A 26,063-nucleotide genomic window follows, 5' to 3' on the forward strand; every position below is an offset into this window, starting at 1 on the left:
CTCAGGACATCACTACAGCACAATTACATCTTGACATAGTAGTGTGTGTGTGTTTGTGTGTGTGTGTGTGTGTGTGTGTGTGTGTGTGTGTGTGTGTGTGTGTGTGTGTGTGTGTGTGTGTGTGTGTGCGTGCGTGCGTGCGTGCGTGCGTGCGTGCGTGCGTGCGTGCGTGCGTGCGTGCGTGCGTGCGTGAGTGTGCCTTAAAATCCTAATCCTGAAAGCGCATACAATCCCATTTAAGGTTGTCACGATACCACAATACCTGATTGTCCTTGGCAAAAAAGGAAAACACAAAGCAGACTAAACTCTTTGGTCCTTTAAAAAAACAACTGCATGTCAAATATTGTCTGCTACGAAACATGAGATTCTGGGTGAACAACACAAGACTGCTTGTTTCCAACATTAGGACTGTTTTCCTTAGGACATTTAGTCCGCTTCATGTTTTGTGCACGTGCCACGACACCTCGGAGTACGGTGACGACCCTAATCCCGTTAACTCGACCGGATCTAAGTGTGTGGGTGTAATTTCAGCTGAATAGCCGAGTGTAAGTGGGTTGTCTTATTTGTTTGCCCCTCATTTCCTGGTAAATAAAGTATGCCTCTATGGGACTGAGTACTCTGGAGGAGCTCCCAATAGGACAGAACAGGGCAGGCGAAATTAGACTGCAGTCGAAGCCCGACTCACAGGGTTGTTACTCACCCTTATGCGTGGGTGTATACATCCAAAATGACTTACAGTGCCGGGCTGTGTGTGTGTGCGTTTTTCACTCTCTGTGTGTGTGCCCTAAAGCATATCACCCAGGTTTTATCCTGGGTGTTCCCTGGCCATTATTGAGATATATGGTGTCACCACTGCGGAAAACGGAATAGAGAAATGCACAAGAGTGCCATCATACAGTAACTCAATCCTGGTTCCCCACTCCCCATTGTGTGATGGGCCAATACGGATTTTGTTGGATGCATTGAGCGCTCTCTCTCTGTCTATTTTCTCTCACTGAGCTTCATGGGTATTGGTACAATTTAAGGAGAGCGTTTTCCAGAGTGGGATTCCATTCTCCTGAATGATTCAGAGGCTTTCCCTTTTCCATATTAAATGATCAACAATCTCCTCGGAGCCATTGCGAAACACTCAGGGTAGTTACAGATCTAGGATCAGCTAACCTTCCCCAAATTCTGACCTTATTTATATGGCCTCCATCCAGACATTCTGACCTCCATCCAGACATTCAACGGGGAAAAAGAAAGACGGGCGAAATAAATCCTAATCGTTTCATCTTCAAATAGATTAAATGAACGATCATTTGTTCTTTTAAAAACAGAGCCATTAGGTGGTCTGCTGTTTGCCATTTCTCCTTGGGCTTGTAACACACAGTTGGATAACACACAGTGTGTGTGTGTGTGTGTGTGTGTGCCTCTCTCTCCCTTTCCAGCTCATATTATTCCATTACAGAACATCCTCAGGGCTACGACTGCACAGATGCATTCACAGACTCGAGTAAGACCCCGAAGATGTACCTAATTGTATAGATCTCGTAGACCTATATTTAATGAAATTCCAAGGCCACTGTTTTGATCGATCCCTACATATCTTGTGGAGGGATTTAGTGTGGGTCATAAAGCTGGTCTGGCCTGTTGATATGGCACCAGGTCATATATCCATCCTGTCCCTCTCATTACTCCACAGAAGGAATTACTGGAGCCTCTCCAGTGTTCCTTGGAAAATGTGAATTCCCGGCTCGGATTATGGACGTGCCGTAGTTAAAATGAGATCAGGACAGGACTGTGAGGGCATGTCAGGGGAAAGGTGAGGTGGAGTGTATGGCAGGGGAGAGGTGAGGTGGAGTGTATGGCAGGGGAGAGGTGAGGTGGAGTGTATGGCAGGGGAGAGGTGAGGTGGGGTGTGTGGCAGGGGAGAGGTGAGGTGGGGTGAGTGGCAGGGGAGAGGTGCGGTGGAGTGTGTGGCAGGGGAGAGGTGAGGTGGAGTGTATGGCAGGGGAGAGGTGAGGTGGAGTGTATGGCAGGGGAGAGGTGAGGTGGAGTGTATGGCAGGGGAGAGGTGAGGTGGAGTGTATGGCAGGGGAGAGGTGAGTTGGAGTGTGTGGCAGGGGAGAGGTGAGGTGGGGTGTATGGCAGGGGAGAGGTGAGTTGGAGTGTGTGGCAGGGGGAGAGGTGAGGTGGGGTGTATGGCAGGGGAGAGGTGAGGTGGAGTGTGTGGCAGGGGAGAGGTGAGGTGGGGTGTGTGGCAGGGGAGAGGTGAGGTGGGGTGTATGGCAGGGGAGAGGTGAGGTGGGGTGTATGGCAGGGGAGAGGTGAGGTGGGGTGAATGGCAGGGGAGAGGTGAGGTGGGGTGTATGGCAGGGGAGAGGTGAGGTGGGGTGAATGGCAGGGGGAGAGGTGAGGTGGGGTGTGTGGCAGGGGAGAGGTGAGGTGGGGTGAGTGGCAGGGGAGAGGTGAGGTGGGGTGTGTAGCAGGGGAGAGGTGAGGTGGGGTGTGTGGCAGGGGAGAGGTGAGGTGGGGTGTGTGGCAGGGGAGAGGTGAGGTGGGGTGTGTAGCAGGGGAGAGGTGAGGTGGGGTGTGTGGCAGGGGAGAGGTGAGGTGGGGTGTGTGGCAGGGGAGAGGTGAGGTGGGGTGTGTGGCAGGGGAGAGGTGAGGTGGGGTGTGTGGCAGGGGAGAGGTGAGGTGGGGTGTGTGGCAGGGGAGAGGTGAGGTGGGGTGTGTGGCAGGGGAGAGGTGAGGTGGGGTGTGTGGCAGGGGAGAGGTGAGGTGGGGTGTGTGGCAGGGGAGAGGTGAGGTGGGGTGTGTGGCAGGGGAGAGGTGAGGTGGGGTGTGTGGCAGGGGAGAGATGAGGTGGGGTGTGTGGCAGGGGTGAGGTGGGGTGTGTGGCAGGGGAGAGGTGAGGTGGGGTGTGTGGCAGGGGTGAGGTGGGGTGTGTGGCAGGGGTGAGGTGGGGTGTGTGGCAGGGGAGAGGTGAGGTGGGGTGTGTGGCAGGGGAGAGGTGAGGTGGGGTGTGTGGCAGGGGAGAGGTGAGGTGGGGTGTGTGGCAGGGGAGAGGTGAGATGGGGTGTGTGGCAGGGGAGAGGTGAGGTGGGGGTGTGGGGCAGGGGAGAAAGTAAGTCTGAATTGACTTCCTCAGAAAACAAACCTTTTTCATTGGCTGTTTTATTCAACAGCTATTGAGTAAAAAGCAAATCCTTGCGCTACAATTAAAGGGATATTGGGTGTTGAGATTGTTAATACAATACTATTGAGTGACAAAAGTTCAGTGGGCTACACTGACAATGTACTTTATTAAAAAAATGTTTTTAATGAAATTGAATACCATTCATGTGTATGGATCTGTGAGGAATATTTATGAGTAGGTAGCTTGATTTGACTTGGGGGACCTGATTGGAGTTGTGACTGATTTGGACAATATTGTATAAATGGAATATTTATTGATTTCTAAGTCAGTTTGGGTGAATTATCACTAGGGCTTGATGTAGGCCTATGGTGTGTGGGCTAAACTGTGTTATAGGTGGGATGGAAGGCATAAGGAACAAAGGAAAGACAAGGTAGAGGCCTGGAGGTGAGGATGGGTAGGAGTGTGGGGGGTTAGAAGGGGGGGTGCATTTTAGCCCAGTCAAGTTGAAGGTGTGAAGACCGAGTGGAAGAGGGTAGGGGAGGAGTAAGGGAGGTGGTCTTCATTTTCAGCAGAGCGTTGGCATCGGTAGCTAGCAGCCTCCACCCCAAATCAGGCCGTACGCCCACTGTTTGATCTGTAGACAAGGAGAGAGCACAGCCAGGGTAGGACGAGAGCGCGTTTAACACACTTACTTCTCTACGCCAGTAATGAATTTGTGTTTTTCTCTCTTTCCCTCACGCTCTATTTCTATTTCGACTCACATCTCTGTCTCTGTTCTGCCACAACTCTATAGTTCTCACTCTCTTTTCTTCCCTAATTGGCAGAGGGGCACTCAGACGATGACGAGACCTCTAACCAGCCAAAGATGTATTCGTACTCACGCGCTTCACGGTTCACGCCGCGGTCTCCACTGTCATTTTAAGGTCAATGACCTCTGATATATCACAGGGTCTCTATCTCTCTCTCTCTCTCTCTCTCTCTCTCTCTCTCTCTCTCTCTCTCTCTCTCTCTCTCTCTCTCTCTCTCTCTCTCTCTCTCTCTCTCTCTCTCTCTCTCTCTCTCTCTCTCGATCTCCCTCTTTTTCTCTCTCTCTCTCTCTCTCTCTCTGCCTCTGTCTTCCCCCACTGTCTTCCCCCACTGTCTTCCCCCACTGTCTTCCCTGCCTATTAGTGCACAGATGGCCTTGGTGACATTTTTCTCCTCCTGTTCATCTCCTAGTTCTTCCCAGTAATGCTTCAACATGTGATGCGCAGAGCAGCTCTCAACTGAGATGGAGACATTGGGTTAAATCATCTCTCCTTCTGTGAGGATAGAATGTGAGAATGTGATTGACAGCTGCGAGAACATATGGCTGCTCAGTACTGTGAAACGGGGGAGGGATTGATAACTTTTCATCCAATGGGGGGAACTCATTGACGTCCCCAGGGCTGACATAGTTCCGATCTAACCAATAGCAACAGTTACCCAGCATGTTGCAGTTCTCACACATGGCACCCCGCTAACAAACCATCTGTCCAATCAGAAACGACTTAATCTCTCATGCCTGTTAAAGTTCTGTTTTTCGATATAATGTCATATCGGGATTGAACTGACATTCCTTATAACCGAGAAAGAACAATCTGATAGCCCTCATTGATAGAATCTGATGTTTGTGATTGCCCTGCATGTCTAGGAAATTGACGGAGGTGACATTAACAATCACACGCATTCCTCCCCAACACCAATCACAGTGGGTCTACTTACAGCCACTTGAGCCCTGCTTGTTTGAGTGACAGCAGCCAGAATACATTTCTCCCTTCAACATGTCCTCAAAAGACCACCACTGTGCCTGGTTGACTGTGCCTGGTTGACTGTGCCTGGTTGTACTGTGCCTGGTTGTACTGTGCCTGGTTGCACTGTGCCCGGTTGCACTGTGCCTGGTTGACTGTGCCTGGTTGCATTGTGCCTGGTTGCACTGTGCCTGGTTGCACTGTGCCTGGTTGCACTGTGCCTGGTTGCACGTGCCTGGTTGCACTGTGCCTGGTTGCACTGTGCCTGGTTGCACGTGCCTGGTTGCACTGTGCCTGGTTGCACTGTGCCTGGTTGACTGTGCCTGGTTGCACTGTGCCTGGTTGCACTGTGCCTGGTTGCACTCTGCCTGGTTGACTGTGCCTGGTTGCACTGTGCCTGGTTGCACTGTGCCTGGTTGTACTGTGCCTGGTTGCACTGTGCCTGGTTGACTGTGCCTGGTTGCACTGTGCCTGGTTGACTGTGCCTGGTTGACTGTGCCTGGTTGTACTGTGCCTGGTTGCACTGTGCCTGGTTGACTGTGCCTGGTTGACTGTGCCTGGTTGTACTGTGCCTGGTTGACTGTGCCTGGTTGACTGTGCCTGGTTGACTGTGCCTGGTTGCACTGTGCCTGGTTGCACTGTGCCTGGTTGACTGTGCCTGGTTGCACTGTGCCTGGTTGACTGTGCCTGGTTGCACTGTGCCTGGTTGACTGTGCCTGGTTGCACTCTGCCTGGTTGCACTCTGCCTGGTTGCACTGTGCCTGGTTGTACATTGTGTAAGCAGCACTTAGGCCTGACTCAGTAGGAGTGATGATCTACAGTATAATCAACCCTCCCCCTACCCCCCTGCTCCACCATGGCAGTATTAGTCAGTGGTAGGGCTTACCATGGGTATCCGGGATCCCCTCTTCACACCCCCCCAAAAAATGACAAGACCAGGGACATTTATTTTTATTCCCCAATGTCAGCACTAATGCAGGCCCTTAATAACATGTGCAGCATCAGATTAGCGACACATATAATAGCACATTATCCGAACAGGTTGTCATGGAAGCCTTTAGCCTATTGTATTTACTTTACACAAAGTAACCAGTAAATTCAGAAAGTGCCCGGATAAATGACACAGTTAATAAACACTACAGCTGCCATTGTGAATCTTCAGACAGGCACACATTTGATAGGCCCACAGTGCAGTTCGGGAAGTATTCAGACCCATTGACTTCTTCCACATATTGTTACGTTACAGCCTTATTCTAAAATGGATTCAAAATATATTTTTCCTCACCAATCTATATGTAATACCCCAAAATGACAAAGCAATAACATGCTTTTAGAAATGTTTGCAACTAAATAAAAAAAATGGAAATATCACATTTGCATAAGTATTCAGACCCTTTGTTGAAGCACCGTTGACAGCGATTATGGTTTCGAGTCTTCTTGGGTATGTCTCTACAAGCTTGGCACGCCTGTATTTGGGGAGTTTCTCCCATTTTTCTCTGCAGATCCTATCAATCTATGTCAGGTTGGATGGGGAGCGTTGCTGCACAGCCATTTTCAGGTCCCTCCAGAGATGTTTGATCAGGTTCAAGTCCAGGCTCTGGCTGGGCCACTCAAGGACATACAGAGACTTGTCCCTTTTGGCTGTGTGCTTAGGCTCGTTGTCCTGTTGGAAGGTGAACCTTCACCCCAGTCTGAGGTCCTGAGCGTTCTGGAGCAGGTTTTCATCAGGGATCTCTCTGTACTTTGATCCGTTCATCTCACCCTTGATCCTAACTAGTCTCCCAATCCCTGCCGCTGAAAAACATCCCCCCAGCATGATGCTGCTACCGCCAAGCTTCACCGTAGGGGATGGTGCCAGGTTTCCTCCAGATGTAATGCTTGGCATTCAGTCCAAAGAGTTCAAACTTTGTTTCATCAGACCAGATAATCTTGTTTCTCATGGTCTGAGAGTCCATTAGGTGCCTTTTGGCAACTGTCATGTGCCTTTTAATGAGTAGTGGCTTCTATCTGGCCACTACCATAAAGGCCTGATTGGTTGAGTGCTGCAGAGACGGTTGTTATTCTGGAAGGTTCTCCCATCTCCACAGAGGAACTTTGGAGCTCTGTTAGAGTGACCATCGGGTTCTTGGTCACCATCCTGACCAAAACTCTTCTCTCCCGATTGCTCAGTTTGGCCGGGTGGCGAGCTCTAGAAAGAGTCTTAGTGGTTCCAATCTTCTTCCATTTACGAATGTTGGAGGCCACTGTGTTCTTGGGGACCTTTAATGCTGCAGACATTTTTTGGTTTCCTTCCCCAGATCTGTACCCCGACATAATCCTGTCTCAGAGCTCTACGGACAATTCCTTCGACCTCATGGCTTGGTTTTTGCTCTGACATGCACTGTCAACTGTGGGACCTTATATAGACAGGTGTGTGCCTTTCCAAATCATGTTCAATCAATTTAATTTACCACAGGTGGACTCCAATCAAATTGTAGAAACATCTCAAGGATGATCAATGGAAACAGGATGCACCTGAGCTCAATTACAAGCCTCATAGCAAAGGGTCTGAATACCTATGTAAATAAGGTATTTATGTTTTTTTAATATTTAACAAATCTGCAAAAATGTCAAAAAATCTGTTTTCACTTTGTCCTTATGAGTGTGCTCTGTGCGCCCTTAGTGTGCATAACGTCTGTTACCAATTATATCTTCTCCTGTCCCAGAGCCTAGGCTGTTTTCCAATCCAGTCCTAATCCTATTGAAACCCCAAATCCTGACTCCTGCCACTTGACAATTCCTAACTTTATTCTGTAATCCATAGGTTGCATTGTCAAAGCAAATCCCTCCCCTATGCATGTTAAAATACCGCATTCTAACATTTCCCCCCACTTCTCTGCACTGTCTCGTACATGCTGCCCATATGAGAGCTTCGGTAGAGAATGTGATCAACAAACGGTATGAGAGGAAATATTTGTATTTTTTAAACAGAGTTGGTCCACCGTAAGATATCTTGATATTTAAACTATTTCCACTCTTCAGCTCCCCATTATTCATGAGCTGATCTGCTGCCTGCATAATCATCAACAAAATGTTTCCAAAAATAGGAGGTATTCATTCTGTCGTTTGTTCTGAGGTTATCTAACAGGCTTAGTAACGTTGGTCATTTGATTTGTGTTTGTTACAAAAGTTTGAATGATTTGTCAACACTACTCGGATTGTGCTCTGTGCATCCTGAGTGTGCTCTGTGTGTCCTGAGTGTGCTCTGTGCGTCTTGAGTGTGCTCTGTGCGTCTTGAGTGTGCTCTGTGAGCCCTGGGTGTGCTCTGTGCGCCCTGAGTGTGCTCTGTGCGCCCTGAGTGTGCTCTGTGCGCCCTGAGTGTGCTCTGTGCGCCCTGAGTGTGCTCTGTGCGCCCTGAGTGTGCTCTGTGCGCCCTGGGTGTGCTCTGTGCGCCCTGAGTGTGCTCTGTGCGCCCTGAGTGTGCTCTGTGCGTCCTGAGTGTGCTCTGTGCGTCCTGAGTGTGCTCTGTGCGTCCTGAGTGTGCTCTGTGCGTCTTGAGTGTGCTCTGTGCGTCCTCAATGTGCTCTGTGCGTCGTCAGTGTGCTCTGTGCGTCCTCAGTGTGCTCTGTGCGTCCTCAGTGTGCTCTGTGCATCCTGAGTGTGCTCTGTGCGCCCTGAGTGTGCTCTGTGCGCCCTGAGTGTGCTCTGTGCGTCCTGAGTGTGCTCTGTGCGTCCTGAGTGTGCTCTGTGCATCCTGAGTGTGCTCTGTGCGTCCTGAGTGTGCTCTGTGCGTCCTGAGTGTGCTCTGTGCGTCCTGAGTGTGATCTGTGCATCCTGAGTGTGATCTGTGCGTCCTGAGTGTGCTCTGTGCGTCCTGAGTGTGCTCTGTGCGTCCTGAGTGTGCTCTGTGCGTCCTGAGTGTGCTCTGTGTCGAGATTGCCTCCTGCTGAAATGCACTGGCAATCAAAGATAGTTACTCGATCATTACCAAATATCAGTTTAACTTGCTCTGAATTGTTTACATAGTGGCACAGCCAAGCCGACAAGGTGGCGCAGAGCCCCTGTTATTTGGGGAGAACCCCACCCTGGCATAGTGACTATGTCCTGGTTTTAAACACTTTAAATGGGAACTTTTCCCGGGATTTCCCGGGATTGGAACTAGTTAGATTGTTGGGGAAATATGAATCTGTAGTCAGTGGCTATGACCTTCGTAATGACCAAAGGCTAGACTCCCTGTGGAGTGGCTTTCATTTCCTGTCCTCCATGCCTTTAGAACAGCTTGGCTTAGTGTGACTTCATCACTGAATAACCTTTATGTAGAGCCCTTTATAGAAGCCTACTAGGAATAGGCGACAGATCAGGACAGAGGGGCACTCCCAGATATGTGGCCTACGAGAATGGCAACCAAATCTATTCTATTACGTTTAATTTATTTTCTATTGTTTTCTATTGCATTCTATTCTATTCCAATAGAGTCAACTCCGCTAGATACACAAGAGTATGTGGACACCCCTTCAAATGATTCGATTTGGCTATTTCAGCCACACCCATTGCTGACAGGTGTATAAAATCAAGCGCACAGCCATGCAATCTCCATAGACAAACATTGGCAGTTTAATGGCCTTACTGAAGAGCTCAGTGACTTTCAACGTGGCACCGTCATAGGATACCACCTTTGGCCACACAAGCTCACAGAACGGGACCGGAATTGTGCTGAATTGCATAGCATCCTTGGTTGCCACACTCACTACCGAGTTCCAAACTGCCTCTGGAAGCAACATCAGCACAATAACTGTTTGTCAGGAGCTTCATGAAATTACTTTCTATGGCAGAGCAGCCGCACGCAAGCCTAAGATTACCATGCTCAATGCCAAGTGTCGGCTGGGGTCAAGCTCGCTGCAATTGGATTCTGGAGCAGTGGAAACGCGTTCTCTGGAATTCTCTTAGTTCCAGGGATGGGAAATCTTAACGCTGCAGCATACAATGACATTCTAGATTATTCTGTGCTTCCAATTTTGTGGCAACAGTTTGGGGAAGGCCCTGTTCTGTTTCAGCATGACAATGCCCCAAAGGCTTTTGACCTTCGTCTCTCCCGAGCCCGTACGGGAGTTGTAGCGACAAGACAAGGTAGTAACTACTAACAATTGGAAACCACAAAAAGGGGGTAAAAATAAATAAATATATATATAAAAAACTTTTAGTCGTAGTGTATTTTATATTATATCTTGTTGTGCTGATTGTTCCCCTGTGGTCGTCCCTATGCAGTGCGAAGGGGTTATTCTGCAAAGATGTGAGCCGCTGTTTTCAAAGGCCGTTAGCCTGTCGGGGGGGGGGGGGGGGGTAGAAGGCTCAGCTAGCGACAACAAACACTGCTGTACAGAGTGGAGGAGAGACACCGCTTTGTGTTGAGGTCTGTGTGAACCTCTGTGTGATGTCCCGGCCAGTCTCTCTCCTGTGTAGCAGGGTGGAAAGAGGATCACAGATGTGTCTGTATAGCATCTCTCTCTCTTTCACCCCCCCATCTCGATGCAGAGTAAGTGTGTTTATTCTGTCTTCATCTCTCCACTCTGATCCTCCTTGACATTATTTAAGGACTGACGATGAGTGCAGTGGTGTAAAGTACTGAAGTAAAAATACTTTAAAGTACTACTTAAGTGTTTTTTGGGGGGGTATCTGGACTTTACTATTTATATTTTTGACAACTTTTACTTTTTACTTCACTACAAAATAAATGTACTTTTTACTTCATACATTTTCCCTGACACCCAAAAGTACTCGTTACATTTCGAAAGCTTAGCAGGAAAGGGACAATGGTCCAATTCACACACTTATCAAGATAACATCCCTGGGCATCCCTACTGCCTCTGATCTGGCGGACTCACTGAACCCAAATGCTTTGCTTGTAAGTTATGTCTAAAAGTTGGAGTGTGCCCCTGGCTATTTTAAATTAAAAATGGAAATTGTGTCTTCTAGTTTGCTTTATGTATGGATTGTGAAATGATATATACTTTTACTTTTGATACTTAGGTATATAGCAATTACATTTTCTTTTGATACTTAAGTACGGTATATTTAAAACCATGAGTCACCATGCAGGCCTTCACCTCCGGCTGTGTCCCTCTGGGCTGGAGCCTCTCTCCAGGGCTGTCTGTCTGACTTTAGCTAATCCACAGGACACAATCAGCCTGCTCTCGCTCTCTTTCTGTCTTTCCTCCTCCTTCTCTCCCGATCCCTTTTTTTCAGCTTTCCATCTATCACTTCATCTCTCTTTCTTTTTCTGACCCATCCCCCCCCCCTCTCTCGCCTTTCTTCTCCATCTCCCTCCATCACTGGCCCCCTACCTCCATCCCTACCTCCTCTCTGTCTCTCTCTACAGAAACAGGCGTGAAGCTGTAATAGGTCCCTCACCACACTGGGGGACCCGAATCCTGTTACCCAACACTCGCAGATACCCAGAGCCTATTTTCCATTCACTCCCTGTTCACCATCTAGTGCCAGGCATCACCAGGCCCACCTCTTGTCTCCCTAATCCGATTGGCATGCTTTCCTCGTACCCCTACACACACCCCTGGAATCCCAGAACCAATATCAGCCGCAGACACACCCAGACGTAGATGTCTGGGTGGAGAATGAGATGTGAGAGCGAGACGATAGCATTTTCTCGGGGGGGCAAACTTTTTTTCTTTCTCCAAATCCCTCAGGACTAAGGATCAGTTGACTGGAACCTATCCCTGCGTGACACGATAAGGTGGTGTCGTCGGGGTACGGGATTCGTGCCCGAATGAACAACGTCCTTGTATGACGCCCTTATCGTGACATTGCACGCGCCATCCCCTCTCTGCCCTGAGAACTGGAGGAGGTTTGCTGTGTTCTGGTTTGTGGTCAACGACACAAATGAACCGACCATTTCACTCTTGTCTAACTAATTGGTCACGGTGGCGTACGCTAAGAACAAAGGCCTCTTTTGTGGGGTTTGCAGATTTGACTTGTTCACCACGGGGGAATTAGGCAGGGCAACAGTCTGCCATGCTATTCTCATGTATTACCTCAGCAATATGATTTATTCTATTCGTGTGTGGATGTCATTGGGATTTATCGCTCCATATATACTTGTGGCAGTAAATAGTAGTCCTCCAACACAACATAATGACCCTTGCACCCGGATACAATGGCAACTCCTTCTGTTGAGTCCTATTAGTCATCTCCGTCTCCGAGGTCCGTCGTTGCTCTAGGCATGGTGTTATTCACAGATACACAGTGTGAGCATGTAGGTTAGCAGAGTCCCTATGGATTCATGGGGGAACATGATTTTGCACTAAAGGAGCCCGATGTCAGACAGAGCCCAGGGGAGTCGTGTGACCAGAGGGCAGTCACACGTACAGTAAAAAAGTCCCAGGGTCCTTAGCGAGGGGCCGCCCTGGTGGTAAGGTGGGGACTGCTGGCGCTGGACCGTGGGACCCGACCCTCGGCGAGAGTGGGTGTGTGTGCGTCAGGGGTTAAAAAAAACGGAGGAAGTATCTGGGTGCTGGCGATGAAAGGTCGTTGCCAGACCGACAGTAGTTTAACAGAGGCTCTGTTGAAGAAGTGGCGGTTTGAATGCGTGATGTTTCACCCCACAACGAGGAAAAGGCTGTTCATTCACTGACACATAAAGACTTGTCTATGATGTAAGAGGTCGGTTCCTTTTGCTCTTTTTTGCTCTTTCTATGTCCGTCTCGATCTCTCCCTTATTAATGACGGCGGGAAAAGGGGGATAAAGAGAGAGAAGCCGAGAGAAATCGAGGAAGATGAAAATACAGTGTCAACTCTGTCTTGGAGACCAACACTGTGTTGGTAGATGTTAGAGACCCATGTACTGTAGATATTTGGGTTGGTGCCAGTGTTGGATGTTGGATGACACTAGAGAGAGGAAGCGAGAACAAGAGAAAGCTGTGGAAAAGGGCGAAATAGAGAGGAAGAGGAAGTTACAGTCATCTCCCTCTTGGAGACCAGCAGTATGTTGGTATGTTGGTAGATGTCAGCCAGTGTTGGGAACCCATGGTAGCCGTGATGATGAGATGGCACGTTCAATCCAGTGGTCGGGGTTCTGTTTCATTGCCTCGATATTGCCTCGATATTGCCTCAGTATCTCAGGGTTAGAGACAGGCTAACTGGTCTACCTATAACAGTCCATTTCCCCTGAGAATTCATTACTGCATTCATGGAAGGAGCTTTTCCATTGTCTGTAATGCTAAACATAATTTGTTTAATCAACTCAATGACTTTGGCCAATGGCACTGAGATTGAATTGACAGTAGAGGAATTGTCAGAATGTCACTGTTTCAGACAAGGCCACACAGAAGCACACGACTGTGCACAACTGCCTACATGACATAACCCTAGAGTCTTGGTCAATATATCCTATACTAAACCTGCTCTGTCTTTCCTCTCTCCTCTCTTTTAGGTAAGTTCCACATGTTATGGAGGCAGGGACAGTTTTGAGCTAACCATGATGCAGAAGGTACAGTTGTCATGACTCTCGTTGCTTTGAAACGTGTGACGCCTGCTCCTTATAGTGGCCTTTATATTTGCACTGTTTTCTGGGGCCCGCGCTGAATGTGATGGGGTTCCTGTGAACACAGGATGCTTTTGTAGGCTATGTGTCTTGGATGATTTGATCACATAGCCATGCAGAGCTTTTTAGATCACGTGCAGTGAGTACGTGCCATACATAGTATGTCCCTGAATATACCCTTGAGTATATTTCCATTAGTTCTCTACTGTGAAGGATCCAGAACGGTTTCTCTAATCACCATAATACAACTACAGACCACTGCACACTCAGTGGGCGGCCCACAAGACCCACTGTCAATACTGACCCTTTTTTGACCACGGCGACGCTGAAGCGACCTTCTATCTCGACACTTGGCTGTCGTCTTCGTCTCCTCCCTGCCTCTCCTTCACATGACCTCTGACCTCCTGTCACGTCCACAACTTGCAGACGTCGCCTTGAGAACGCCCCACCCTTACAGCCGCCTTCACCTGCTATATTGTAGCCTTCCATTGGCCGTGAAGCAATTTTTTTGAACCCTTTTTGGTTTTTGCTTCAGCCCTCTTTCTAAAGCGCAAGGGTGGAGGGGTGTCGGGGAGGGAAAGGGGGTACCGCGGAAAGAGGAGGGGGGGGCGTGGAATAGGCTGATTACGTGGAGATTTGGTACATGTTAATCAAATCTCCACGTAATGAGCCTATGTTCCCCCTCCTTCACCCCACCCCCCCTCCTCCTCTCCTCACCCTCAGTGTCTCTGGGCTGATGAATAACAGCCTCCCCCTCCAACTCACCACCCCCATTGGCTCTATCCATAATTCATGCCCCCCATGGAGGGTGAGTGTGTGTGTGTGTGTGTGTGTGTGTATACGTGTACATTTGTGCGCATATGTCTGTGTGCACACCTGTGTGTGTGTGTGTGTGTGTGTGTGTGTGTGTGTGTGTGTGTGTGTGTGTGTGTGTGTGTGTGTGTGTGTGTGTGTGTGTGTGTGTGTGTGTGTGTGTGTGTGTGTGTGTGTGTGTGTGTGTGTGTGTGTGTGTGTGTGTGTGTTTCTCACCGGGGCTTGCTATTGGTGTCTGACAAGCAGGGACGAGAGAAGAGGATCGGGTCCGGGTTGGTGTCAGGCCAGCAAATGTCAGAGCAGCGCCACGGGCCTGCTCGTTACCCTCGTTCCACAGAGGTGTAAATATTGATGGCATTGCCATGCCGACCGGCACATCACGTGCCTACCCGTTCACAGAGGTGACAGTATGGATGGAGGACTTAAATGACATTAATGTAAAGCACTCGAGTATAGAAATAGACAGATAACATTATTTTGTGGATTTTGCTGTAGAGGGGAGGGAGTGCACGACTTTGCCTCTTTTTGGTACCATTTCTGGACATTTCCTCAATACGCCCCGCCAACTTCATTGTAGCAAGTGTGTTGTCCATGTAGTTTCATTGAAAGATGTCAGTTGGGATTGATTGGATGATGGTGACGTCCGTCTCTCGATGGTGACATCCTGTCGGTCTCTAGAGCAGGACATGGAGGGGATGCTGGGACCTCTGTTGGACTATAAACAATCCCATCAGGACCGATGCTTTTGACAGCCGTTGCCCACAGTGATTTTATGTTATGGCACTGGTTGTACCCACCTTGAGATAATCTGTTAGAGAAAGAGAGAGATGACAAAAAAAGAGGGATGCAGCTTTGGATGTTCTGAAAGTAAGGTATTCATTCTGGACGTTTTGTGTTCCTCCACGTATTTATCTGGCAATTAACAGACATTACAAAAAAAAAGAATACATTCAGCTAACATCATTTGAGTGAACGTTCCACATTACCATGGACGTTATTGTATCTCAGTACCAGGCAACCATTGTGTTCCATTCATTATATTTCTATGTGTGCTGCCGCAGGGAGGAGGTGTTACCTAGGCAACCCGAAGACTTGTTTGCTTCGACACCTGGCTTGTTATGACGGTTATTCTATTTTCATGAAGGTCTTCATTCATAAAGGTGGGTGACACAGTTATACGGTTATACGGTAATTGTGCCCAGCCCTACTGGCAATGAGGCACAAACGACTGAATGTGTGAAGCTTCTCTTTGTTTTCCCCTTGGTCCATGAAGTACGTTGAAAGCCCCAACAATGTCAGGTCAGGAATGGAGGATGTGCCCTCTGTGTCCCCTGTAGTATGTCACCCTGTCCTCTGTCCCTTGTGTTTCCTGTAGTATGCCACTCTGTCCCCAATGTGTGACTAGGGCCTCTTTCTATCAGTCCTAATGTCCCATGAGTCACAGGCCACCCGAGCCAGCCCCCCTGAGAGTCCTCTTTCCCCCCCCCTGTGTGTCCTAAACCAGACCCCTCTACAGGACAGAGCTCCATTCTCACTCTGTGTGTTCAGCCTGGTGAGGCTTTGTAGAGCTACGGTGTCGTAGCTCTCTGCTCTCTGTCTCCATAAGGTCAGTGACAGCAGTGTCCATTGTAGGAAAGGCACCCTGCTCCTGTGGCTCGTTCATCTTTGTCAGCCCTGGTTCCCGTTTGCTCGTTAGGTAGCGAGGAGTGACGATGATCGAAAAGGTCACAGTCTTCCTTTGTTCCCACATATCTTTGATTTCACACAAATGACCCAGCCAAGCTTTTAAATTTCAATTTAATTGAATAAACGTTCGTCATTTCTCCTTCTCCGCCCTCAAAGGTTGTTGTTCAGATTCACGTATGACAGCTGTGTAGGATCATGTGGGGGGTTTTTACAGTAAAACGATCTGTTGTCCACCACTCAACAGAACCTTCTCCTCCTGAGTATGGCATTTTACTGCTATAGAGTAACCTCTCTCTCTGTCTCTGTCTGCAAATTGTATTTCATGCCAATAAAGCAATCTGAGAGAGAGAGAGAGAGAGACCTCAGGCCATTATTGATCCTGCGCCCGGTCACAAAGCCAAACGAACGTAGCCCCCGGATAAAATTCCTATCTGCTGGCTGTGACGTGTCACTGTATATTGGCTTGTTGTTTACGGAAGGGCTAGAAGGGCATACAGTAACCCCAGGGTTGTGTGGGTCACTTGTTTATGTAGCATGCTGAATACGTTTAAAAACACATTTTTTAAGGGTTTGTATATGACAGTTTGTGCGTACTTTCGGAATTGTCTGGCGAGCCACTCGCTAGGTGGACCTGCTGGAGGACCCTTGCAGTAGCGCTATGTCCCCGCCAGCTCGTGGTTTATGTACGAACGCTGCGCTCGTTCTAAGAACGCCTTCCGATTGACCTCTACAGGCTCAACACGGTGGCATGGCAGCTATTACAGCAGAGGCCCACGAGATGAGAGGACGCTGTCCTCACAAGGACTTCGCAGGGACTTCCAGTGGCACCGACCCACTGCTGGGGAAAAACACACATGAGCTCAAGAAGAACACATGCACGAACAGCAATCTCAAGACACAACGCGCACACACACACACACACACATCTGAGATGATGAGATGATCTGAGATCTGAGATGATGAGATCTGAGATGATCTGAGATGATGAGATCTGAGATGATGGATCGCTGGGTTTAGTTGGCCAGATGTTCTATCTTTAGGTAAGGATTTACCCTACATGAGACGTACTGTGTATACCTCATTCTCCTCTCTTCTCCGTCGTCCTTCCTCCTTTCCTCTTTTACTCCCCTCCATCTCATTTCACCTCGAGCCATGTCACGAGAATGCATTTTGTGCACGTCAAGAGGGTGACATTTCTCTGGCAAACAGTGACTTTGATTACTGTGTGGGCTTCGCTGCGCCGCCGCACGTAAACCACATACATCCACAGGGAAAGGATTTGTCATTTCTGATGAACAGGTTGGCTCAAGTTAATCTGTCCCGGAGATATGAAAAGGGAACGAGAATTCAACCCTCCTCCTTCATAGACTGCGGAAAAGATGTTCTCAGTCTCTGTTGTAAGTTTAGCTACCTGACCGTGCAATAACTGCTGCCCCATCTTTGTCTGTTCGAGGAAGTGTGTGTGCGTGTGTGTGTGTGTGTATGTGTGTGCGCATGTGTGTTGGAGGGTGTATGGGACGTCCCTATTGTAGAGGTAGTGACGAAGCAGCATGTGTGTATATATGTGTGTGTGTGTCACGCCTTGGTCCCAGTCAGGTCTGATTCTAGGTCAGCTGAGAAGACTCCTCTATTTCTGTCTTGCTAATCCCCCTGTGTGTGTGTGTGTGTGTGTGTGTGTGTGTGTGTGTGTGTGTGTGTGTGTGTGTGTGTGTGTGTGTGTGTGTGTGTGTGTGTGTGTGTGTGTGTGTGTGTGTGTGTGTGTGTGTGTGTGTGTGTGTGTGTGTGTGTGTGTGTGTGTGTGTGTGTGTCGAACACAATGTGCTAATACCTCCAGCACGGTACTCACTAATCCACTCACAGTTGTCGACTGCACCGTCCTGCACACTGGAGCCTCTTCCCCCCCGGCCCCTCACACACTCCCCCCCTGTGTGGACCCTCTAGCTATCCCTCCTCACACCCTCTGGATATTCCCTGGGGGTTGGAACTGGGACCACCCACAACGGAGCACCCATGAGCGCAGGCATGGTCGTGGGAGCCACAGGCCAGGTAAGGCAGCTACTGTAGACTAGGTAGACAGCGGTCCTAACCTCCCAGAGACCCATACACCTATGCCTTTAGTCCTCCAACCTCCTTACTGCTAAGCTAACCTAGGCTAGGCTAACTTTAAATGATCTGCATGGACTCTCAAGGCAACTGTAAGTTATGGGTCCAATAATGAGTTAGCTTTGCAGTCGAAATACAAGTTAAGCGGAGATGTGCTGTTTCGTGTCAGGAAAGGAGTGCTTTAGGGGACTTTAGGGGCCTTTCTCTTTTTAATTAAACATCTTGAAATGAACTGCGGGCCTAGTGGATTCTCTCTCCCACTCTATCTCGCTCTCTCTCTCTGTCTCTCAGGGGGACATTAATTTATCACCGACTTATCTTTAATCCCACCATAATGAAGCCCCCATGCTCTATCTTTTCATTGTAGATTAAAACCACTGATGGGTCATTATAGCCAGAAAAATACATCAATTAACCTGCTCTTTCTGTGGAGTCAATGCTAAAGCGCTGGCAGGTCAGCAGATATTACTAGCTTATAACCTACTGTATATATTGATTAACCTATCTATAGGCCAGCAGATGCTAACTTACAGCCTAAAAGCCCATTAACCTACGCTTTCTATGGAGACTATGCTAAGGCGCTAGCTTTAGCTACAGTAGCTGGTCAGCAGATGCTAGCGTATAGCCTTCCGTATGCACATTGACTTCTGAAAAAAAGACGAAGAAGTGGCCTGTTGTTTTGAATCTGTATAGTTTATTGACCTGTGTGTGCTGCATTGTGTAACAGGATATAAATAACCATCAGGCCTAAAGACCCAGGAGGGAGTGTGAATGTGCTGTACTGAATATACAGTATGCGGTATGCATGAGTCATATCTCCTGTGCTAACACACTAAATAGGCGTTTCTCCTAGGGGTGGTTTTGTCTTAATTGCGGAGAAGTGCTTACGTTGTGGCGTGGAAGTGAGCATCAATTTTATTCAACTTTTATTTGGACACATTGCTTTATTGTGGCTGGTGGTGTTAACATGCCGGCAGCGACAGAATTGGACCACAGTAGGGTGAATCATTCTGTGTGTGTTGAATGTTGAGGCCAATGGGGATGGATGGTGTCATCGTGGCCAGGGCGACGGGTTTCTCCACGGGGAAGTCTGGTAAGAAGAGAGGGGGCGTATGCCTCATGCTCATTTGGGTGGGGCACTGATGAATATTTCCTCATTCTTCCTCTTTCTTACCTACATGAATATTTCTCTCTCTCATAAGGCTTTGTTTTAGGAAGTTTACTGGCAGACTGCCTGACCCACAGACAGATGTTGTATTTAGTCCCATCATTGCTTAGTCTCCAATACAGACAGAAATTAAAACAGGCTCCCACGTATTCACTCTACACTCCAAGACTGCTTCCATCACGTGGACTGGGACATGTTTTATTGCGTCAGATGGGCGAATACGCTGATTCGGTGTCAGTTCATTAGAACGTGCGTCGAAGAAATAGCAACGATAAAAACATTCCCTAACCAGAAACCGTGGATTGATGGCAGCATTCGCGTGAAACTGAAAGCGCGAACCACTGCTTTTAATCAGGGCAAGGTGTCTGGCAACATGACTGAATACAAACAGTGCAGCTATTCCCTCATAAGGCTATTAAACAAGCTAAGCGTCAGTACAGAGACAAAGTGGAATCTCAATTCAATGGCTCAGACACAAGAGGCATGTGGCAGGGTCTACAGTCAATCACGGACTACAAGATGAAATCCAGCCCAGTCACGGACCAGGATGTCTTGCTCCCAGGCAGACTAAATAACTTTTTTGCTTTGAGGACAATACAGTGCCACTGACACGGCCTGCAACGGAAACATGCGGTCTCTCCTTCACTGCAGCCGAGGTGAGTAAGACATTTAAACGTGTTAACCCTCGCAAGGCTGCAGGCCCAGACGGCATCCCCAGCCGCGCCCTCCGAGCATGCGCAGACCAGCTGGCCGGTGTGTTTACGGACATATTCAATCAATCCCTATACCAGTCTGCTGTTCCCACATGCTTCAAGAGGGCCACCATTGTTCCTGTTCCCAAGAAAGCTAAGGTAACTGCTAAACGACTACCGCCCGTAGCACTCACTTCCGTCATCATGAAGTGCTTTGAGAGACTAGTCAAGGACCATATCACCTCCACCCTACCTGACACCCTAGACCCACTCCAATTTGCTTACCGCCCAAATAGGTCCACAGACGATGCAATCTCAACCACACTGCACACTGCCCTAACCCACCTGGACAAGAGGAATACCTATGTGAGAATGCTGTTCATCGACTACAGCTCGGCATTCAACACCATAGTACCCTCCAAGCTCGTCATCAAGCTCGAGACCCTGGGTCTCGACCCCGCCCTGTGCAACTGTACTGGACTTCCTGACGGGCCGCCCCCAGGTGGTGAGGGTAGGCAACAACATCTCCTCCCCGCTGATCCTCAACACGGGGGCCCCACAAGGGTGCGTTCTGAGCCCTCTCCTGTACTCCCTGTTCACCCACGACTGCGTGCCTCCAACTCAATCATCAAGTTTGCGGACGACACAACAGTGGTAGGCTTGATTACCAACAACGGGACGGCCTACAGGGAGGAGGTGAGGGCCCTTGGAGTGTGGTGTCAGGAAAATAACCTCACACTCAACGTCAACAAAACTAAGGAGATGATTGTGGACTTCAGGAAACAGCAGAGGGAACACCCCCTATCCACATCGATGGAACAGTAGTGGAGAGGGTAGCTAGTTTTAAGTTCCTCGGCATACACATCACAGACAATCTGAATTGGTCCACTCACACTGACAGCGTCGTGAAGAAGGCGCAGCAGCGCCTATTCAACCTCAGGAGGCTGAAAAAATTCGGCTTGTCACCAAAAGCACTCACAAACTTCTACAGATGCACAATCGAGAGCATCCTGGCGGGCTGTATCACCGCCTGGTACGGCAACTGCCAGGCTCTCCAGAGGGTAGTGAGGACTGCATCACCGGGGGCAAACTACCTGCCCTCCAGGACACCTACACCACCCGTTGTTACAGAAAGGCCATAAAGATCATCAAGGACATCAACCACCCGAACCACTGCCTGTTCACCCCGCTATCATCCAGAAGGCGAGGTCAGTACAGGTGCATCAAAGCTGGGACCGAGAGACTGAAAAACAGCTTCTATCTCAAGGCCATCAGACTGTTAAATAGCCACCACTAACATTGAGTGGCTGCTGCCAACACACTGTCATTGACACTGACCCAACTCCAGCCATTTTAATAATGGGAATTGATGGAAATGATGTAAATATATATATATATATATATATATATATATATATATATATATATATATATATATATATATATCTATATATCACTAGCCACTTTAAACAATGCTACCTTATATAATGTTACTTACCCTACATTATTCATCTCATATGCATATGTATATACTGTACTCTACAACATCGACTGCATCCTTATGTAACACATGTATCACTAGCCACTTTAACTATGCCACTTTGTTTACTTTGTCTACACACTCATCTCATATGTATATACTGTACTCGATACCATCTACTGTATGCTGCTCTGTACCATCACTCATTCATATATCCTTATGTACATGTTCCTTATCCCCTTACACTGTGTATAAGACAGTAGTTTTTTTTTGGAATTGTTAGTTAGATTACTTGTTGGTTATCACTGCATTGTCGGAACTAGAAGCACAAGCATTTCGCTACACTCGCATTAACATCTGCTAACCATGTGTATGTGACAAATAAAATTTGATTTGATTTGGCAGACTGTGACCCAGGATGTTGTATTTAGTCATTAGTCTTAATTGTATTCATTTTTTATTTAACCTTTTATTTAACTAGGCAAGTCAGTTAAGAACAAATTATTATTTTAAAATGACTGCCTACCCCGGCCTAACCCTCCCCTAACCCTGACGATGCTGGGCCAACTGTGTATCGTCCTATGGGACTCCCGATCACTGCCGGTTGTGATACAGCCCAGGATTGAACCAGGATCTGTAGTGACGCCTCTAGCACTGAGATGCAGTGCCTTAGACCTCTGCGCACACGCGCGCGCAAGTATCCACTTGAGATCATATTGTGGATCTGCATTGTCTACCATCCGGGAGGTGTGTGGTTGTGTTTACTGTATATGGGTGTTTCTATCAGTAGGTGTGTATTCTCATTAAGGGCTGTGAAGGCTCTGGTTGGCCTAATGATGCCCACAGGACTCCCGTAGCACACAGGGTGGAAAGTACCACTCTCCACCCCCCCCCGAAAGACCTTTCCACCTCCCGCCGTCCGCCACTGTCTCCGTTGACAACGCCCCCGGCCTTGTTACTAAGGGATGGGTTACCAGGGCGATGAAGCGTCAGTTAGCACCACTCCATGCTAGACAGGGGTTAAGCCAGCCGTGTTTGTGCTTCCTTTACGACACAACAGCACAGGGTAGGGCCAGCTTGGAGGCTGCTGTGTCTCTTTTTGTCCGCTTGTTGTTTGCTGTTGACCTTGTATTCAGAGTCAATGAGCTGGATTTCCTGTTACTAGGTGAAGCACTTCCATAGAATGGGATAAAATATACGTTTAGAGGACAATGACGCATCATAAAAAAATGTGCGATAGCATCTTTATAGTATTTATAGTGATTTCTCAATGTCAACATATCAGTGTGAGATGTTTTATTCTCACCTTATTCTTTATTATTATATAATTTAGGCTGTGTAAAAGGACTTTAACTGTGGTATACAGTGCATTTGGAAAGTATTCAGACCCCTTGACTTTTTCTACATTTTGTTACATTACAGCCTTATGCTAAAATTTATTTTCCCCCCTCATCAATCTACACACAATACCACATAATGACAAAGCAAAAACAGGTTTTTAGAATTTTTTGCAAGTGTATTAAAAATAAAAAACACATTTACATAAGTATTCGGATCGTTTACTCAGTACTTTGTTGAAGCACCTTCAGCGGCAATTACAAACTCGAGTCTTCTTGGGTATGATGCTACAAGCTTGGCACACCTATGTTTCTCCCATTCTTCTTTGCAGATACTCTCAAGCTCTGTCAGGTTGGATGGGGAGCATCGCTTCATAGCTATTTTCAGGTCTCTCCAGAGATGTTCGATCGGATTCAAGACCTGCTCTGACTGGGCCACTCAAGGACATTCAGACTTGTCCCAAAGCCACTCCTGCGTTGTCTTGGCTGTGTTCTTAGGGTCATTGTCCTAATGGAAGGTGAACCTTCGCCCCAGTCTGACATCCTGAGTGCTCTGGAGCAGGTTTATGTCAGGGATCTCTCTGTACTTTGCTCCATTCATCTTTCCCTTGATCCTGACTAGTCTCCCAATTGCTGCCGCTGAGAAACATCCCCACAGCATGATGCTGCCACCACCATGCTTCAACGTAGAGATGGTGCCAGGTTTCCACCAGACATGACACATGGCATACAGGCGAAATAGTTCAATCTTGTTTCATCAGACCAGAGAATCTTGTTTCTCATGGTCTGAGAGTCCTTTAGGTGCCTTTTAGCAAACTGCAAGTGTTATGTGCCTTTTACTGAGGAGTGGCTTCCGTCTGGCCACTCTACCATAAATGCCTGATTGGTGGAGTGCTGCAGAGATGGTTGTTCTTCTGGAAGGTTATCCCATCTCCACAGAGGAACTCTGGAGCTATGTCAGAGTGACCATTGGGTTCTTGGTCACTTACATGATAGCTCAGTTAGGCCGGGCGGCCAGCTCTAAGGAAGAATCTTGATGGTTCCTCCAAACCTCTTCCATTTAAGAATGATGGAGGCCACTGTGTTCTTGGGGACCTTCAATGCTGCAGACATCTTTTGGTACACTTTCCCAGATCTGTGCCCTGACACAATCCTGTCTCGGAGCTCTACAGACAATTCCTTCAACCTCATCGAACTGTCAACTGTTATATTAGACAGGTGTGTGCCTTCCTAAATCTTATCAAATGTATTTATATAGCCCTTCTTACATCAGCTGATATATCAAAGTGCTGTACAGAAACCCAGCCTAAAACCCTCAACAGCAAGCAATGCAGATGTAGAAGCATGGTGGCTAGGAAAAACTCCATAGAAAGGCCAAAACCTAGGAAGAAACCTAGAGAGGAACCAGGCTATGAGGGCCTCTTCAGCCTCTTCTGGCTGTTCTAAATCATGTTTAATCAATTTCATTTACCACAGGTGAACTCCAATCAAGTTGTTGAAATATCTTAAGGATGATCAATGGAAACAGGATGCTCCAGAGCTCAATTTTGAGTCTCATAGCAAAGGGTCTGAATATTTTGAGTACCAGTCAAAAGTTTGGACACACCTACTCATTCAATAATAGTGAAGACATCAAAATAACACATGGAATCATGTAGTAACCAAAGAGGTGTTAAACAAATCAAAATATATTTTATATTTGAGATTCTTCAAGGAAGCCACCCTTTGCTTGGCATTCTCTCAACCAGCTCCATGAGGTAGTCATCTGGAATGCATTTCAATTAACAGGTGTGCCTTGTTAAGCTAATCTGTGGAATTTCTTCCCTTCTTCCCCGATTGAGCCAATCAGTTGTGTTGTGACAAGGTAGGGGTGGTTTTCAGAAGATAGCCCTATTTGGTAAAAGACCAAGTCCATATTATGGCAAGAACAGCTCAAATTAGCAAAGAGAAATGACAGTCCATCATTACTTTAAGACATGAAGGTCAGTCAATCTGGAAGATCAAGAACTTGAAAGAACTTGAAAGTTTCTTCAAATACAGTTGCAAAAACCATCAAGTGCTATGATGAAACTGGCTCTCATGAGGACCGCCACAGGAAAGGAAGACCCAGAATGATCTCTGCTGCAGAGGATAAGTTAATTAGAGTTAACTGCACCTCAGATTGCAGCCCAAATAAATGCTTCACAGAGTTCAAGTAACAGACACATCTCAACATCAACTGTTCCGAGGCTACTGCGTGAATCAGGCCTCGAATCAGGTCTAATTGCTGCAAAGAACCACTACTAAAGGACACCAATAAGAAGCAGGGACTTGCTTGGACTAAGAATCATGAGCAATGGACATTAGAAAATCTGTGCTTTGTTCTGATGAGTCAAATATTGAGATTTTTTGGTTCTAACCGCTGTATCTTTGTGAGACGCAGAGTAGGTGAACGGATGATCTCTGCCTGTGTGGTTCCCACCATGAAGCATGGAGGAGGAGGTGTGATGGTGTGGAGGGTGCTTTGCTGGTGACACTGTCAGTGATTTATTTATAATTCAAGGCATACTTAACCAGCATGGCTACCACAGCATTCTGCAGCGATACGCCTTCCCATCTGGTTTGCGTTTAGTGGGACTATTTTTTTTTTAACAGGACAATGACCCAACACCCCTCCAGGCTGTGTAAGGGCTATTTGACCAAGAAGGAGAGTGATGGAGTGCTGCATCAGATGACCTGGCCTCCACAATCACCTGACCTCAACCCAGTTGAGACGGTTTGGAGTGCTCAGCATATGTGGGAACTCCTTCAAGACTGTTGGAAAAGCATTCCAGGTGAAGCTTGTTGAGATAATGCCAAGTTGTGCAAAGCTGTCATCAAGTCAAAGGGTGGCTACTTTAAAGAATCTAAAATCTAAAAACGGTTTTCATAAAAAAAAAAAAAAAATGTGCTAACATTTCTTAACCTGTTTTTGCTTTGTCATTATGGGGTATTGTGTGTAGATTGATGAGGGGGGAAAACCTATTTAATCCATTTTAGAATAAGGCTGTAAGGTAATAAAATGTGGAAAAAGTCAAGGGGTCTGAATACTTTCCGAATGCACTGTATATCTACAATCACTTGTTAAATCCATAGTTATTGCAGACTCCTATCTCTCTCTCTCTCTCTCTCTCTCTCTCTCTCTCTCTCTCTCTCTCTCTCTCTCTCTCTCTCTCTCTCTCTCTTCTCTCTCTCTCTCTCTCTCTCTCTCTCTCTCTCTCTCTCTCTCTCTCTCTCTCTCTCTCTCTCTCTCTCTCTCTCTCTCTCTCTCTCTCTCTCTCTCTCTCTCTCTCTCTCTCTCTCTCTCTCTCTCTCATACAAACCCAGTGTGGTTGGCGAGTAT

At 47.6% G+C, this 26,063-nt stretch overlaps 1 protein-coding gene across 3 annotated transcripts in view; it reads left to right on the top strand.

Annotated features, from left to right (window-relative positions):
• LOC124007949 (ankyrin-2-like) overlaps positions 1-26,063 on the top strand; it is a 280,314-nt gene that overhangs the window by 113,755 nt on the left and 140,496 nt on the right. Inside the window, exon 1 of one of the 3 annotated variants that reach the window (XM_046318846.1) lies at positions 17,741-17,968. The exons of the other annotated variants lie outside the window; for them this stretch is intronic. Coding sequence (XP_046174802.1) covers positions 17,933-17,968 — 36 coding nt within the window. The 5' untranslated portion in view covers positions 17,741-17,932. Of the gene's footprint in view, positions 1-17,740; positions 17,969-26,063 lie in introns of those variants that run through there. 3 annotated transcript variants of the gene reach the window in all.

The sequence above is a fragment of the Oncorhynchus gorbuscha genome, linkage group LG21 (genome assembly GCF_021184085.1).
Source record: "Oncorhynchus gorbuscha isolate QuinsamMale2020 ecotype Even-year linkage group LG21, OgorEven_v1.0, whole genome shotgun sequence".
In the NCBI taxonomy this organism is placed as follows: Eukaryota; Metazoa; Chordata; class Actinopteri; order Salmoniformes; family Salmonidae; genus Oncorhynchus; species Oncorhynchus gorbuscha.